The sequence below is a fragment of the Rhopalosiphum padi genome, chromosome 2 (assembly GCF_020882245.1).
Source record: "Rhopalosiphum padi isolate XX-2018 chromosome 2, ASM2088224v1, whole genome shotgun sequence".
NCBI classification, from domain to species: Eukaryota; Metazoa; Arthropoda; class Insecta; order Hemiptera; family Aphididae; genus Rhopalosiphum; species Rhopalosiphum padi.
The window spans coordinates 9421454-9441180 of NC_083598.1; the positions used below are offsets into that span (position 1 = coordinate 9421454).

At 28.8% G+C, this 19727-nt stretch overlaps 1 protein-coding gene across 4 annotated transcripts in view; it reads left to right on the top strand.

Annotated features, from left to right (window-relative positions):
• The window catches only part of LOC132919240 (serine-rich adhesin for platelets), a 244618-nt gene that overhangs the window by 20080 nt on the left and 204811 nt on the right, over positions 1-19727 (top strand). For all 4 annotated transcript variants that reach the window (XM_060980639.1, XM_060980643.1, XM_060980640.1 and 1 more), the window contains exon 2: positions 7208-7276. In XM_060980639.1, coding sequence (XP_060836622.1) covers positions 7259-7276 — 18 coding nt within the window. In that variant the 5' untranslated portion in view covers positions 7208-7258. The remainder of the gene's footprint in view (positions 1-7207; positions 7277-19727) is intronic.

Here is a 19727-nt window from a genome sequence, read left to right on the forward strand (position 1 = left end):
TATATGAAAAACGAACACACAAAAAGTATATTAAGGTATAAAGCATTAAGATATTATATAATCATTAACTTGAAAATAACCCATTAAAGTGACTTTTTACAAGCTTTTTAAAATGCTGACGAAAATTTCTATATATATATTGTTAGATTATGTAAATTGTTGACTTTTGAATAATAAACAATAAGAACATAATTTTAAGTCAACTATTAAATGCAAATGATAAAAACAATTTATTCTTTTTTGAGCCTATGAAATATAAAAAAGTTAAAAATTAGTAATTATTCTAGAAGTATATTTTTTTCAAAATATCTGTATTGTCTGATAGCTAAGCTTAGGAATAATGTTTTGGTATTTTTTATTTTCCGTTTTGAATGTTTTAAGTAACGATATTGATTATTATTTATTACTATAGACTTCTAAAATTAATAATACATATTTATCGTTGCATTATAATTAAAATTAATTTGACGATTTTTTCATAAATAAATAAATATATTTTATTAAAAACGTAATAAAAGTATTTTTCTACATTTCCAAGCGATAACTATTTTTATAATATTATAATATATAAAGATAAATTATGTGTTTGTTTAATTTTTTTTTTGGTACATATACGTACATGAAGTGAAATATAATTTGTCATTATTTGAAAATATGTATATTTTTTTTTTTGTTTTTTTTTTTTTTATAGTGTAATTTTACAAAATTTCACACAAACAATAAGAATCACTAAAACAAAGTAAGCCTGATGTTTTTGAAATAGTGTCACTCGGTCGTGCTTCCTAAAACTCAAATATTACTGCATGAATGAATTTTTACACTAACAAAGGTTCCGAAACGGGCGCCTGTTAGGTCAAAAAAATATGACATAAAAGGGTTTTAATGCGTTTTAACAATTGCAATGGAATATTATCGCTGTGACTACTAGTAATAAGATATAGTACGTTGCTAGCACAAGCGAGTTGGCAAAGAGTTCATGCAAGTGGAAAAATAAAGAGATGGCTCTCCCGCCCATCCTATCGATCTTGGGAAACATTGCGGCAAGAAACATCATTAGAGTAACGGTTAAAAGATCTTGGTGAAAATATTGTAAGGAAAAAAAGGTATAGAAGGTTAAAAAAAATGGCGGTATCTCGTCCGTCTTAGATTTCCGTCTGTGAATAGACTTTAGTGGGTTTTTTTTATATATATACAATTTAGAAGCCGTATTGACTTATGAGGATTTCGAGTTCCTGGAGTGTACTAGGAAATTCTAATTGTTTCCACATACGTATTCAATCTTAAATTATACTTCTCTTACAAATGAGGTTGAAAAAATAGGTTCTTATATAATATATTAATGCTTATATTTCTTCGTATAGAAAACTCTCCTAGATTCTAATAATTTGTATTTTCTTTTTTTTATGTTCTTATAATCATAGTTATTTCTAAGACTTAATAACATTTTGCTGTTTTAAACTTTTATTTGTTTAACTAACTATAAAATAGAAACAATTTTAATTCTGCCTTCAAGACTTTTTTTTTATATGATGATTAACTATTCAGCTTTTGTCAAGTTGTGTAGACACTGGCTGTACATTTTATTTTTCAACTGTTACAAACCTACTTTGAGCGATATTATTAATTGCGTTTCCATTACACAATGAAACGTGATCATTCAAAGAGTGGTAAATTTTGATTAAAATTTAAATAATTGAAAAATCATATGCAGTTTTTGGCTTTTATATTTGTTTGTCGAAGAGGTCTTTAACACAATCACGAATAGTAAATTGTGCAATTGTTACAATTTAACTACTCGTGTTATTTTTGAAAACACTCACATACATATGTGACCCTTTTATCCGTCTCTTACCCGTGTGCAACAAATTTAATGACTTGTCTTATCTCATTATTACTACCAGGGCGTACTCACCCCATTTTCACTCTTCCCCACGTCACTTTAATCTTGTTACTTTCACGAAATTTGAGCCTCTCGAGCGTTTTAAATTAACACAATTGTTTGTGTATCACGTCCACGATACGAACGTGACGCATTGTGTCGACGGGAAATAGTGGCCTTGCCTCCGGAACAAAAAAAAAAAAAAAAACGAAAAAAAAAATGAAAAATTGTCGTAAACGCGTCAGCTTTTTATACTCTCAAGCCAAAATTAATCGTCATTTTATCTGTCAATTAGAACAAACCATCATTCTAGCGATTATTGATCAAGGAAAGTGCGTTTATGAAGTTTCCTTGATTACCATCGTTCGTAAGTAAAATTGCCTGAAACTCTACAATATGACTAGTACAATAAACTTAAAACGATGTCGATAAATATTGGAAATCGGTGGTAATTGCATTTGTGTTACATGCTGTCATAGTGTTAGTTCTTAAATATATTATTGTAATTATGTTAAATTAAAATTGTTAAGATTCATTTCAATATTGCTATATTTATGAAATATAACGACTATAAAATATGTATTTATTATGAACACCTTATATGTATTTTGTCATTAATTTCTTAAAAAATATGTTATATTATTAGACAGGTACACAAAAAATTATTTAGTAAAACTGAAATGAGTTTAATAATTATTCAGATTCAATTAATTTTTAAAATAAAAAAAATATATTTATATATCTCTGCTTCTATTTCCGACAAAAGATCGTTTGCACCTCCTACGATTTTCATATCAACAAACAACCATTCGATATTTTTGTCCTTCATACCGGGACACTACTACACTAGGTAAAAGAAGATATTTTGGACGTAAGCCGACTATATTCTAAAAACAAAACTTCTATTGCTACTTTTTTCATATTTTATTTTTTCTTCAAACTGATGTCTAGTCATTCAGGATATACGGTTTCGGTGGAATTCGAGTCCCTGTTAAAAATGCTCTGTTTGTCGACAGCAATGTGACAGTTTACGAACTACACACCGAAATATAATTGACCTTGATAAAAACAACGTAGAATTTTCAACAGGAAGTTATTTTGAAAATCGAGATTTTTTATTATTAATTTATTCAACATGTTAATTGTTAATACGGCGTAATATATTTGTACAATGTACATACATAGATCAAGTTATTTAAAAAAATAGATGTAGATAAAAGCATATTTATTTTTTTTATTATATTCTACTAAATATAGTTAAAACCATTTGTTAAAATTAGATATACTTGTTTTTATTATATTTTGTGCACAATAACGAATCACATTTTTGATACTTTTTAGTATTATAATATAAATTTAAAAAAAAATTATTTACATGAACAATTCTTAATTACGATTACAATAAAATTATATTTATAATTATTATAACTAAAATAGAATTTGCTTCCTGCAGATAGATTTAAAAGATATTTGATTATAAAAAAATAACAAGAAGTACAATTTATCTATATATGACATCAGTAACCAATGTTATATAATATATATCATGATTATACCACACACCTAATGTTTACACACAATATTAATTAAAACCGCGATTCCTATAAGCCATTAATTATATAACATTTTTAAAGAATCGATTTTTAATTTTAATTAATTTACTAGTAATGGTGGTTGTTATAAATACTATTTTCTGTATTTTATAGTTAAACACAGTAAATTAAGATAAACTAATAAACTTTTACATTATCTATTTGTTTGTATATTTGTATAATATTACTAAACTCATAAATTAAAAATATGTGTAGTATATTTAAAAAGTTTCCAATTGTTAATTCAAAGTTTTCGGTTTTTTTTAAATATATTACTCAACTTGCCTCCTTAATTTTTGTTTAAGCTATAGGTTGTTTGGTTTAAGGTATTGACTTCATTCGTTTGTTTTTAGTCATGAACTGGTGGTAAACTAGAAACCAAACTGAAAATCTAACACACAAATACAATTTCTCGGTAAAATTAATTAAGCAATATTTAAAAACACTTTACGACACATCAATTGCGATGGTTCGATGGTTTTATCATTAATATAGAATCTATAATATATTGTTTACAAGTTAAGTAATTTGATACATAAAAGTACAATATACATATTTAAATTAGACCCAACCCGTTTTTTATCACTCCAACATGATGAGGAACTTAAATTAATTAGAGCTTCAGTCCTGCTGAACTTGATGACCGGGAAAAACATTTCATCTAGATGACTTGTATTATTCCCGATATCATCTTAAAATAATTACCTGATGGTTGTTTTTGAGTTAAACTTGGTAATGTAACCAAAGTTACTGTGTTTGGTGTAAAAACATTATATTATATTATAGTATGTTTTGGGTCGAAGATAGTGTCGAGAGTGTAACGGGGAAAAAGTTTGCTCATAAATGTTAAATTTCGGTATGTATGACATAATTTTGAAAAAAATAAATATCAATGACGAATTTATTATCTTGTCCGTAAATACAGATAATTCAGTATAATATCTAACGTTAAAAAGTTGTTATGTTTCAATTGGATTTCTGTGTAGACTTACACCGTATATAAACGAAAAAACCATTAATAAATTATTTTTATTTTTTTCATTATTTTAAGAAATAATGCATAATTATACAATTAAAATTATATAAATACAAAAACAAATACTATTTATTTATATTATATACCTACTAGCATTACTAACTATAGAGGGTGATTATTTTATGCAATGAGCACTTATTATTTCAAAATCTATATCAACATTTTTGTAAATATTTTTCTTGTACGATTTTCGGTCGAAATAAAACAACATTTTTTTGAAAAAGTTATAATTTTTTATACAGTATACCATTATACAGATTTGAGTTTATTTGATAATGTCTTAAACTATGTCATGGTTCACTGAATATATAAATATTTTTAAATAATATTGCATTGAAAAAAAATATATAATATTCAACATTATCATAATATGCGAGACGAGTGACTTGGAAATTTCACTTAAATAAAAACTAGTGTCAAGATAATTGTTATTAGAGTATGAGTTTCAATTAAAAAATATACTTATATATACGTGTATAATACCATTAATACCTGCAATATAGTAACACAATAAATTTGAACTTTACCATTGATTTCCTTGTCATAATGATCATATTTGCATTATTTCATAGATATATTATATTATATAAAGTATATTGTTTTACATTCCATTTAAGAATTACATTTTACCCGTTGCCATCACGGTAGGGTACTTAGTAGTCGTTATGTTTACACCGCCGTCGTCGCACGCGCCTTAAGTGTTATTGGCGACAGGGCGAATTATCATTACCGTCACCTACCGTTAGGTAGCTCGATAGCATGGACGAGGAATGGAAATGAAGGCGATTTGTAGTGCGGTTGTTTACCATTAACAAATAAGAACAAAGAAGTCTCGGGAAAAACGCACTTAGGCACGTTCACACCTGTTCACGCCGGCGAAGAGCGCACGCAATACCTGTTGGACTTACGTTGGTCTGTTTCGTAATACGGTCTCGAGTGGTGGTGGATAAGGATGAGTATGACGATAATGGAAGTGAGGGAGGATATAATGTAAAGAAACAACGTGAAAGAGTGAGAACAGGAGAAGGAGAAAAAAAATGTACTAAAGCAAAAAAGTACTAATTGAGGTCGTCATGCAAGTCGAGTGTACTCGTATAATACAACTATATAGAGTGTATCTTTTGTTAGCGATCATCGGGATGGGATGGAGATGGGTGTCGGAAATTGGAACACTCGATAAAATAAGTATAAAAAGACTACGAGCTACTAGCGAAAACTCTTTCCGGCACCTTGTCGCGTGCCCCTAATAATATAATTACTCAATTAAACTGTTTGTATTTCATTGCACGTATAGTATAATAATATGTACACACAAACAAAATGTTCATACCTTAAAAGTTTTCGGCCTCGGGATGTGAAAGATTTAAACTATACGTATTAAACTGTTTCGAAAGACCAAAGAGCATTTTATCTATTATTCATAATCCCATTTATACAAAACATTTACTTAACCCTCTCTGTTTGTACAACTTTCTTACAGTTTACTGGTAATTACGTTACGTTTAAAACGCTATACATAAATTACCTAGAATATTGGTGTAAACGTGTGTAGATATTTTAGGTATAAGTTAATAAGGATAGCTTCCTTACATCCGGCTGTGGTGCACTTTAAGATTGGTCGCTCATACGGGTCGTGGTTTTCGAGACAAAAACACCCGAAATTTTATAGATGGATAATCGTTTAAATAAATTTTTAACACTATAGTAAACACGTATTCATACGTTGTTGGCCAATATTATTAAGTCACATACATAGTTTAATGATATTATATTATATTATTTGCATCTGTAACGATTCTATTTAGTTCACATAATATAATATTATATGCGATTATATTAAATTATAGTGAAAGATATTGCATTTATTTTATTATCATTAAAAAGATAATAATTTCCACCATGTTGTTTACAAACTAAATGCATGCAGTTAAATTCGACTTGGGAATTGGGATTAATTATTTTTCATTTGCATAATTTAGCTAATATAATATTGAATTTACATTAAAATACCCAGTAGGTATGTAGCAAAAAAAAAACAATTTTTCATAGTAGTCATAATAAGATAAATAGTGAATTTTAAATGCCTTAAAAACTTATAATAAATTGGTCAAAAGTATATAAATAATGTATTAGTTCAAAATAAAATCAATCGTAAATTTCTAAATATTTCATATAAATAAATTGGATTTACGAAAAAATCTCAATATGGCTGATATTACAATATTTTGTGAGTCAATAACTTGAATTGGTTTGGCAGGAATTATTACCTTTCAATTTTGGCATCCATTGACTGCATACATGAAAGTTTAAAGAATATAAATTACTTTCAAGTTGCTATCATGTAAACCTTACTCATGTAATTGGCTTGTGAAAATATGGTATTTTTTATCACATACCTGCATCAAGTTATTGTAGGCTTTATTGGTAATAACTCATGAATTATGAAATATTCTGGGTTATATAATAGGCATAATAAAGCTAAAATATTATTTTATACATTCTGAAATTATAAAATCCATTTTTTTTTTTTAAAAGATATGTAGTTTGAAATAAATTATGTTCTATTTTTTCTTTTTTCTTTTTAACAGGATTTATTTTAATCCCATTATTATTTGTACTTTTTGTTTAATACTTAATACTGATATTTTTATTTTATGAGTTTTATATCATTTATTAAAATGTATTTATAAAATATTTCAGATTGAAGACGATTTAGCAACATATGTTGGCGCCGGTTCCAAGGTGAAAGACATGACAGCAGTAAATACTGTGAGTATTGTAATTACTTTCTATAATATATTATTTATGTAGACATTATTTTTTTTTCGTTTGTTCTTAATTGATATATTAAACATTTTGAAGTGTATGGTTTAAACATAAAAGACATTCAAACGTTGATCACTATAAACAACAAATTATTTAATAAAGCGTTCACATATGTTAAAACTTACAATTCTACGAGGCCGTATTATTTTTTAGTATGTATACTCTTTAGGTACATAACAATTCAATTTATAAATGCTTTTGAATTTTAATCGATCATTATGCAATTATAAATTAGAAAATCAACCTTAACCATTCAAATTAACTCATTAATTCAATCAAATTAGCATTGTTAGTTCTACAGTATTGGTATAAGATTAGAGAAACTAACAGCATTGAGTCAGTGTGCATTTAAGGTACCCCAGGAATGTAATTGGATATAAACTTTCCGGGAACTACAGTGACGTTATAAATATTAATATTGTGCATTCAAGTCATACCATAAAATAAGAATGTACATTCTACTAGGATTGTTAAAAAAAAGGTTGCAGAGGTGCTTTTTATGTGAAAGAAAATATAGTAAAATCAGAAAATGGCTGAATTTGATCCCGGACCGGGTACTTTTTCATTCTACTAAAGAGCTTAATAAAAATAAATAAATACATAAGAAAGGCCAACCGTTATATGTAAGTACGCCATTAGTCCAGGAATTTTAAAAAAAGTATTTTTTTTTTTTTTTTAATCGGTCAATTTACTTAATGCGTGGTTTGCATATTTCATGTATGGGATGAAGGAGGTATTGATTTTATAATTAGTTGTATTTTTTATAATAATTCGAAACACAGTATTGGATTAAAATAAGAAATCTAAAAGTTACATTTATATATATATAATATATATGTAGGTATTGTCTAATATAATTCACTAATAATTTTAAAATAATTATAAGTGGTTTTACAAAAAATATTTGCGTTCTAAATTAAAACCAGAATGTTAAATCATAAGAATATGACAATTCTAAGATAATTTTATTTTTGTTTATTTGTTAAATAAATAATAATTTATTATTATAAATTATATAATCGTATTAAAAATACAAAAAGAGTTCAATTTTTAAATAAACTGTAATAGTGATATACTCTGTAGTCTGCTGTACTATAAATTACGTCAAAATAGATTACTCGGGAAATTAAACTTGTCCAAATTCGCCTATGTTCAAGCCATTGGATTAGGTGATTTAGCCAATCGTTGTAAAAACGCCATCCTTTAAAATATTCACTGTTTTGTCAGATTTCAGTTACAATGTTTTTTTTTTTAATCTTTAATAAGATTTTGGAAATCAATAACCACTTGTTTGTAAAACTTGATAGCTTTAATCATAATATTTTGTTTTTATATTTTATTTACAAATCAATCACAGTTTTAACTAATAATAGAAAAAACAAAATGTGTATGTCTGTGATGTTTGTGATGTTTAACAAAAAATAATTAACGGAACTCTTTGTAATCGTTGTATAATATTATATAGCTATACGATCGTATGTTAGATTTTTGCAAAATATTTAATCATATTATTTTACTTTTTTTATTTTTTTATTTCGATTTTACTGCCATAAAAAATATTTTAAGAAGTTAAAAATTAAAGTTGACAACCAGTAAAAAAAAATTATACTACCTAATATTTTTGGATTTTTGTTTCACAAAAAGTGATTCAACATTATGATTATACAAGAAATCATAAAGATAAAAGTATCATTTAAATTATAAAATAGTAATAATTATATTTCACATTTTTTCATAGTAAATTTTAATATTTAAAAAAAGTAATTTTCCTATTACGTTTGAAGTTAAATTATTTTTGCCCTATTGTTGTAATCGCCAATTTTTACACCTAATTGAAAATAGTAAAATTCTATTTTTTATTTTTTCCTGAAAGAACTAAAAACCTGATAGAACCATTTGCATAAGTAGGTACTGAACTTGAATTCATTAAAATAAATTAAAACAATTTAATTATTTTTTCGTTGATTGTATGTATTACTGGATAGTATAAGATAAAATATATTCTATATTTTAATTTCAATCCTTGACAATTTTATTTTAAAAACTTAAATTTATATTATTGCTATCTGTTTATTACCTAACAATCAATTCGTTTTAAAATATTATAGTTGTTAATTTTATATTTTATCATTCTTGTGTCAAGAAAATACATTTTAGTATATTTCAAACTGTTTTATAAAATTTGTATTTGTATTTGTCTTTAATATTATTTTTATTATTATTCCATTGAATATACCGTGTCATTTTTCATAAGTATTTCATTGTCATACATTTTTCTACTACTATTTTGATAACACAAAAATATTGCAATTTCAATATTATGGATTTGTATTAAAATAATTCATAAATGTGACAAAGTTTTAATATTTTTACAATTTATTAGAAAAAGTATTCAAATTTTACAATAAAATACTGAGGAACTAGTTACATAAACTATTTTCATTTAACATATTCACTGGTACCTTATTATTTTTTCCTGTGTATTTAAAACATATTATTTGTAAGCTTTTAAGGTTTTATAATGATATAAATAATCCAATAAATCATATCCTACACAGAATCAAAAGATGCAATTATTTAATTTTATAAATTACGAATTGAATGCGATAACCCTGTGCTCGTTCTGCAGACCATGCAGCCCACTCGATACCACAACCTACACGATGCGTGCTTCAAAGAATGCCGCTTTTTCATTATTCAAACACCTTCGGGAGTTCATTTTTTAATATTATGCTAACACGAATAACGGCGCATCCATTTACCGAAAATTAGCAGCTCGTCAAATTCCTCGAGCCGCGAGAAGGGAGTGATGTCGTCGTTATAATAGAAAATGCCCGACATACTTTCATCATTATTAAATATCTCGAAATCACCTCGAGCGAGGTGGAAGCAGACTTTTCTTTATTAATTTTTATATAACGCGTCACTTACCATTATTATTTTTTTCTCTGCTCGTACCTACCCTTATGTTTCAAAAAAAAAAAAAAAAAAATTAATAATGATAATAATAAGTAAAGAAACACTATGCCTCCGAATTCTCAAACTATACACTGAGTACATATTACATTTAATATTAAGATATAGCAGGTAGAGAGGTACATTATGTATAGAAGATATGTACTACACTATACGCTGCTATACGGTATCCTCTCGACATTTTTTGCACGCCGGTGCAGCGTATATATTGTATTATATAGTATGCACATAATAACAACATCTCCGGTGGTAGTTGACACTTAATTTACGAAGGATAATTTCCTCTTCTTTTTCGCTCCGCTCTTCTTATTACCATAATAATAATATCATCATCGCGCGGATGCCGGACGGTGCGCGGCGCTGCGTGTACTCTCCATTATATTGTCAGGGGTGAACAATATATATATATATATATATAAACATATATACATACATATATATGTTATATACTATATATGTATATATGTATGTGTTTAAAATGTGTATACATAAATATATATATATATATATATATATATATATAGAAGAGTCGAAAATAACACAATTACCTAACGCGAAACAATGGCTCGCCGCCCGGCGGTGGTGGCGGTGTTTTTGGGAGGTGGTGGCGGCGGCGGTGACGGTATGGGACAAAGTGGGTGGGAAGGGTTCGCCTCGTCGGGGCAGCGGTGGGACAAAGCTCTAGATTGCTTTTTTATCACTCTATATACACGCACAATATACAGCGCACCCTGTGGAGGATCATCCCTGCCACCACCACCAGCGTCACCATCCCTGTGTGGTATATTATGTTCTGCAAGTGTGTGGGTGTGTGTACGAACTCGTGTGCTTTTGTGAGTCGTCGGCGGGAGGGTTGGTGGCAATGGACCGATTTATAGGGAAAACGGTGAAAATCAATCGTCGGATTTTTGTATTACCCGCCGCAATTGTCGAAATGCGCGTTTTGGCGGTGTGTGTGTGTGTGTTTGAAGGGGCAGAGGGATGCAGTGAAACGAAAAATGGAAAAAAAAAAAAGAAAAAACAGCAACAAACAATAATAAATAAAATAATTCCACAGTGTATATACGCCCGTCATTTTTAAACTGGAAACTCACATCCGCCACTCCGTCTCGGTTTCACATTTCCGTTTTCTATCGCATTTTACCGAAAAATATGTTCACCATTCGTCTCCGTATACTACACTACGTACGCAGTAGTGTTAAGATGTATGTGTTAGTTCTACAACTATTTTTTTCATATTATAAGTTTTAACAGGATTGGTTGGTATAAAAAAAACTTCAGTGGATTTTCATCATCAATACCCACTAAATCTCAGTAATTTAAAAAAAAAATCCAGGTCAATATGTATTTACAATTTTGAAAATAAGGTAACGTAACTAATAACTATACATATTATATTCAATCATTTAAATATCTTTTTAAAATTGAATCTTTATTTTTATTTCTTAGTGTATTTTGATTTGATTTTGATTTTTTTATTATTTAAAACTAATTTTTTAATTACTATATAACTGAATTACTCATTGTTGCCGATTAACTTGTGTTAAATATCAATATACGGTTACAATGATATAACTTATAAGAACATTAAAACTAGAACAAAGTAAATAATATTCGTCATTTAGTAACTTTGACTTTTCGTTAATGACTTAATTTTTATTATTATAGACAATGTATGTGTCTATATGGTACATAACACATTTTCAATGTACCAACACCTATCTATACCTAACGATTGATCGGAATATAAATGTAATACAGCGCACAACAGAGGAAAATTCAATGTATACCTACACTCTATTGTACTCTAACCGTTCAATAACTCTACATACAAGTGCGTTTTATACTGAAGTGTCTTTTTTTTTTTTAAATTATGCAAAACAAATAATTGTGTTCGTTGTTGACGATAAAAATGAACAGAGCAAACTACGGTTACTATTTATTAATAATATTATTGTTGTATTAACAACGGGGACATTATTTTCACGTAATTGAATAATATCACGGTCATTATAATATTTAACATTCACACACTCGCAGATACACTCTCATAATTATAAATTGTGTATTTACTCTAAAACACCTCACACGCATATAAGTGAGACGTTCAAATAATAATAATATTTAATATGCCACCCGCTGTAAAAAATAGGTCTGTGAACAATGTAATATTTAAATGAATTTTAGAAATAGTAAAAGTGCAATAACGCATTATGCATAAATATCGTAATTAATATATCTTTATATTTTAATAATACTTACTCATTTTTAGTTACTATCATATTATGATAATACACACACACACACACACACACAATGCGTTATTGCACTTAAACTTTTTTTTAACTGTTCGTGATTGTACTTTGCCCGCGGGTGGCATATTAAATATTATTGTTTAAACGTCTCACTTATAATATATGCACGTGTGGTCCGTGTCTTAAAATAAACACACAATACATGAATATATGCGTGGAAATAATCGCGCGTTATAGTATCTACGGTTTATTATAATTATTATAAATCGTAGATACTGTAACATACTCTAGTTGCAATTGTGGATATATACACGTCTCCGAGCCGCTATCAGCGGGTGTCCTATTTTTACCCTTACCACCCACGCGTTTCTCACCACCTCAGAAACGACTGGGGCCGTAATAATTTTGACTTGCAGCCCCCCAGGCGCTTACGACCTCAGTTATAACTTCCATAGTCCAGGTGCACCCCTCGGCGACGGCACGCGGGGCGGAGAGAACGACATTGCGGTCTGCGACAAACATGATTATAATGTTATTATACCGATATAATGTTATATGTATATTATACGTAATAATAATAATTGTTGAAATCGAAGCTCGAGCAGACTTTAGGTATTTAATGTAGATAAGCAAATACTACGATTTCGTGATTAAATTAATACCGTAATAAAACTTTAATATACAATTTGTAATAATATACACCGAACCGCGTCTGGGAATGTATATATCGTACACTGCACTGTAATAACCGCGGTTAGTGAGCGATTGTTCTTACGTACATCGAAAAGCCCTATTACGTGCCATAATATTATATTTACGGCATACACTCATCTGTGTTACGAATCAAAAGTTACGTGTTCGAATACGTGTGCATTATACATGTGGTAACGCCTAATATTCGTTGTGTATTCAAACGATAATATTATAGAGTTACGGTCACCCCGACCGACGGATCGCTACGACCGCGTATATCGATGATGTCGGCGTTATAATATTATTATTATCGCTAAATATTCAAACGCACAGAAAATAAAAAAATTGTCCAAGTTCGCGCAGGAACGCGCGTGTGACGACAACGATTTCGATAATAGCATCGGTAGCGTTATTATTTATTCGGCAATAAATATCCGTTTGCAGCTTTCATCTGTATACGCCTCGTTCGTAAATTCGACGTTCACTATAATACGCACAGGCTTTTAGTAATGAAACGACGCGTGTTATAATATTATTATGATATGCAACGTGTGAAATACAAACATAAATATACACGGCATTATACGTGTAAACACAATTCGCATGACAAAATATATTGTATAATTCACCGAAACGTTATGAATAAAATTACTGCTACGTATATCGTTTATTACAGTGCGTATCTATATTATATTATTATTATTATTATAATAAAAATAAAAATATCATTTACATTCGTCCGTATTATGCAACGCAGTGAGACATTAAGTTGAAAATCTATTTCAATTACAAACGTCATATTATTGGATTTTCGTCGATAAAAACGTGATACAAACTTATACAATTTTTTTATTGATTATGTCACCTATATATTACTCTTTGACGTCATCTCCATTACTTTATAAAAATATAATAATAATCAAAATCGGTTTATAGACATTTTTTTTTTTTTAGTCTTATATAGTTGCATGTAATATATATATATATATTTATTAATTATCGTTCTAAAAATATCTATACAAATCAAAAATATAACAATAATATATACTTATAATATTTACACAACTTCGGTAAATTCAAAAGTTTTTCAATAATGTTTATTTTGTAGTATAGAATGTCGGTATTATGAAATGATGTAACAACTCGTATATAGTCCATATATAGTCTTTAACTTTCTAAACTTTTATTTTCTACGCCACAGATATTATTTCATGCTATTTTTTTTTCGATCAATATTAGTTTCTTCAGAGTTCAAAAATATCTTATTATATAATACTATTAGTACATTTCAATACAGAAAACAAAGTAACTAGATTTAATTCGATTTTGTTGTTGATGGAATACATTTTTTTTAAATCTAAAAGTTTATAACATGCACCTTCTCGTATCATTAAATGTTGCTAGTTTAATTATAAATGTTATTTAATTACTTAATGAGAGAACTTATTCAAAAAAATTACATTACATTCCAAGAACTGCTTTTATTCATACAAAAGTTAAACATGAACATTTTAATTTTATAAACACTACAATGTTATGCATTTCAAAACATAATTAAATGGCTCGATATAATATGATGTTAAATAAGTAATATTATAGTATAATATTATATTTAATTTTATAACATTTCTTTTTATACGGTCTTTGAAATCTGCCTAAACTAACTGTTTTTATTTTTAACTATAAACATTATAATATTATTTAGAGCACAACTTAATGTGTAAAAAACAATTTAAGCATGTAATAATGATCATATTTGTATTATTAAATTTGAAAAATATATGCATACATTTGAATTACTGATAACTGTTGATTTTCAAAAATTAAATAAGAAACTGAAATACGTATATAGAAAATTAAAAGTATTACATTTTTGAGAAAAACGCTTCGCTGATAGAACATAAAGGTATAAGTTGTTACATATCATCATGGGTGTATGGTTCATATACAACCTACGATTACACAGAGGTTTACAACGGTTTAGTTAGTATTTTGATACTTGATACGTAGGTATTATAAGTGCGATAACGAAAAAAAAAACGAATCGTTCATGTGTACGACCCATCAAAGTTTACCTCCGGCCCATCACTGTTATTATTTTCAGTCTATGACGTAAAACGACCTTTAAACGATATCATATTATTTTTCATAACATTCTATTGTCTTCGGTTGACCTAATCCTTCAATTAAAATAATTAAATAAATAAAAAAAACTATTTGGCTAATCGTTAGGACAATAATATTGTGTGGTAAAATGATTTTTTATTTTTTTATACAAATTTAAATAATAAATAATCGACCAATGATAAATTTTAAAGTTTTGCGATGCGACGAATGGTCGGGGGAGCCTATAAAGTTTCAAGCAAAAGACACATTCTCTGCCTGTGTATGTGCGTATATGTGTGTGTGTGTGTGTCTCTCTCTCTCTCTCTCCTTCTGTCTCTGTCTCTGTTACCACCATCCTCTGCGGCCTTTATCGCGGCGATACCACCGTAATAATAATAACGTGTTGTGTTCACAACGATATTCACGGTCGGCGGCCCTGAATAATTAATAATTACGGTTCGTCAGGCCGAAAAACATTGTTTACCCTTAAGCTTAAAACTATATATAGCTGGGCTGCGCAACACACACAAACCAACTAGCCGGACGCTTTTACGTACTATGGTATTATATTATTATTATTATTATTATTATTATTATTATTATTATATACACGCACAGTGTATAATAACACGATGTATATACACGAGACTCGTTCCCTCTGCCGACCGGTTAGCGTTTTTCCCCGGAGAAAACGCAGTTTTCGATTCGACCAGTGGCAGACGGCGGGTCTGCAGCTACTCCGATTCACACCACTCGAGAAACCCGTCGGGGTAAAATATAAATTATACAAAATTCCATCGAATCAATTGAATTGAATAAAATTCACTTATTTTAACATAATAATAATAACTGTTCGTCAGGACAAATTAAAGTATTATTGTTGTTGCCAAACATGATGACGGCATCACTAGAATATTAAAGCCTTATAAAAAGAACGAAATCAACTATTACACTTACAACGGTAGTGATACATTTAGAAATATTAATATTATGTAATATATTATATTATTTTATTCACTAATTTTTTTTTACGACGGAAAAGTTTTATAACGTAATTAAAACCAGTTACGAAAAGTTTATAATTTACTTTAGATAACCGTTCCTTGTAAGAAATAAATTCAAAAATTTTAAAAATATTTTATGTACCAAATGTATATTTAAAATACAACTGTATGTATGTACATACAATATAATAAAATCATAATTTTTATATTAAACAAATAATACTATTACTGTAGATATTGATTTTAGATAAATATATATAATGTAGGTATAGGATGTATTTGTGTTGATTCTATAGCAGTACAGATTAAGCTATACTACTTTTTAAGTAAACATATTAAATAAAACACTTAATTATATATATATATTTAGGCATAATACAACGAATTATTAGTTGTATACATAACAATTTTAAGATCAACATTTTTCAATAACAATTAACAATATAAAAGTTATTATCGATTTAATTCAATTATAGATTATCATAATACTTTAAAATTATGTTTTTTTAATGTTGTAAACTAGTTTTTTTTTACTACAAATTTTTTTTTATAAAAGCAGAGTTTAAAAATAAATTTAATATAAGAATCTGACAAAACAATGTTTAGCCATGTGGTTTTTAAGATATTTTTAATTACTTACTATTGAATGGTTCAATAAGTAAACACATTTTTTTAATTTTCATAAATGAATATTACACAATATAAGACTATCATACTCTAATTAAAATTGAAAATGTTAAGTTCCAATTATAGATAGTTTAACATTGATATCAAAATTAAATTTTCTGTTCAATTAGTTTTTTTTTTTATAAATAAATTAAAAACATATTGCTTGTCAGTTGTCATTATTACGCTAATTTCCACTTTAAACATGGAATATAGAACCTAGGAACAACAGTTCTGTTCGTCGGAGGGTTGGCCCGAAGCGAAAGGGTTCAAAAGGGTGTCATTAAACGTTTTCAGTGACGAATTATTAAAAGGTTCTCGTTTCCATGTATTTCAAAGGAGTGACATTTTGTCATAAAGGTCTTCAAAGGAGTCGTTTTGTTCAATTCCCTTCCTTATAGTTCGCATCCTATTTTAAACGAGGTCAATTCAACGTGGAAATCTAATTGAGCTTAAACCTCGCTTTTGACAAAATTCAAAACGATTTAATTCGTTTATACGGCTTTAATGATATATGCGTGCATATTGTAGGTACGTACATATAGTATAATCCATTTGAATCAATAAGCTGATTATGCTGAACCCCAGATGAATGTGGTGTAGGGCACAGGATGAGTCTAGAGTCGAGGCCATCACATGATTTTAAATAAAACTTCAAACGCTTGACATATATTTTTGACGAACTGGTAAATTTGAAAGGATATATCAATTCAATGCAACATAATTCCAACAAAATGACAACAGTACTACGGACAAGCTTTTTTTATTAAACAATAATAGCGAATGAATGAATTACCAATAGGTGAAAATGTACTACAATAGTGCGTGTGTTCAAATGTTGTTATAGGTATCATAGGTATCGATTGTATCGACATAACTATTGTTTTTTCTACCTACGTCAACTTACGAAATATTATTTTAAAATCCGATGAAACTTTGGTCGAAATGATGTTAACACCTTACAAACATATTATTGCCCTTCAACAAGTGACCCATGTCTGTAACTGACGGCAATTAAAACGAACCCTACACACACCGGCTGTCAGACTGTCTCACTTACTCACTCACTCACTCACTCTCTCCTCTCTCTCTCTCTCTCTCTCGCACTCTCTCTCACTCTCTCTCTATCTATCTATCTATCTTATACGCACACACACACACACACACATACTAACAGCTTGCGTGTCAAGTATCGATAACAATGTGGTTCGACAAGTTACATATAATATTCTATAATATATATGTACTCTAAATGATAAGTGCGACTAAATTATTACGGAGAACTGTTGACCTTCAAATAGTATTATAATAATATCATGTGTGATCATTAAATAATGCCCTGTCATAAATTATTTTTATCGGGTTATTATGAGTATCGGGATTAGACTTCTGTCATTCAAAAATGTATTTGGAAAAAACTAGTTGTCTAGTTTGCCGTAGATAACTCTCAAGCAACTGACAAATTGATGATACAATATTACTTTGCACTTAAAAAACTCATATTCGGTCCGATATAATATACAAGTTTGCTTATTATTATAAGCATAAATAATATTATTTCTGATTCGTCGCAGTGTCGAGGTAGTGGGAATAACAGCATCCCAATGTCGTCGCCGAGGACGCGAATATCCGTGTATCGTCGTGGCTCCCATAACCGGAACAATGCCTAAAGCTTAGAATTTATTTTGTGAATTTTCGGGGGAGGTAGAAGGGAACCGTTGACAAATCGCAGTGTACGGGAATACCGTTTTATACGCCAATGGGCTCAGACGGATGTCGATTAGCTACGAGTTCGAGAGCTGTGCCCGTTTCAAGTACCTATAGTTATACGGTAGCCCTCCATTACACTCCGAAATTGGATGGCTATATAAATTATATGGGGATCCAACTATCCGTTAATCAGCCTGTTGAAAAAACGCATATTGTTGTGTGTGTGCGTATCACTCGCCATCGTTATTGTTCTTTGTCGAACGATGCCATTAATGGTATAAGTACAGCTGGTCAAGAGTAATGCTTGATCAATACTTAACTAAAGTGTACGTATACCTGCACTTTAACCAAAACAACGCACATAATACGGTATTTGGATTAAAACTCAACGTTGTATTTAATAAAAACGAAATAATTAAATAATAATAATATTTTAGTGTATGCAACGGAAATGCAGTCGAAATACTCCGAGGCTTCTAAATAATAATTAATCGTTGTCCGACCTACCGAGTAAATATTATTAAGTTTTGGCTCATACACATTCCTAGTATTAAGATAAATAAGGCCTTGTTTATATGTTTATATATACATAATATATACACTACTATTATTTTTATTTATTTATTTATTTATTTCCGCGGGTAGTGCCAAAAACGTATGTCGTAAAATATGGTGGAAGTCGTTCACGATTTCGAACCGCACCGATTATTAGGGTCACAGTTAAATTTAAATACTTAAATGTTTCACGGCCCATACAAAGTTCGTTTAATGGCTATTCGGTAATTATTAGCGATTGTTATATTATGCGTCGATTATATTACAAAATGACGTTATTTATAACTCACCGTTGTTCATGGTATATATACGCTTTATAATAACGCTTTCATAAAACCGTTGCAAGCGTTCAGCACTTTTGCAAGTGGCAATCTACAAGACTACTTAAAAACCTGAGATGTACTTGCTTATAGACTGAAGTATGTGTCC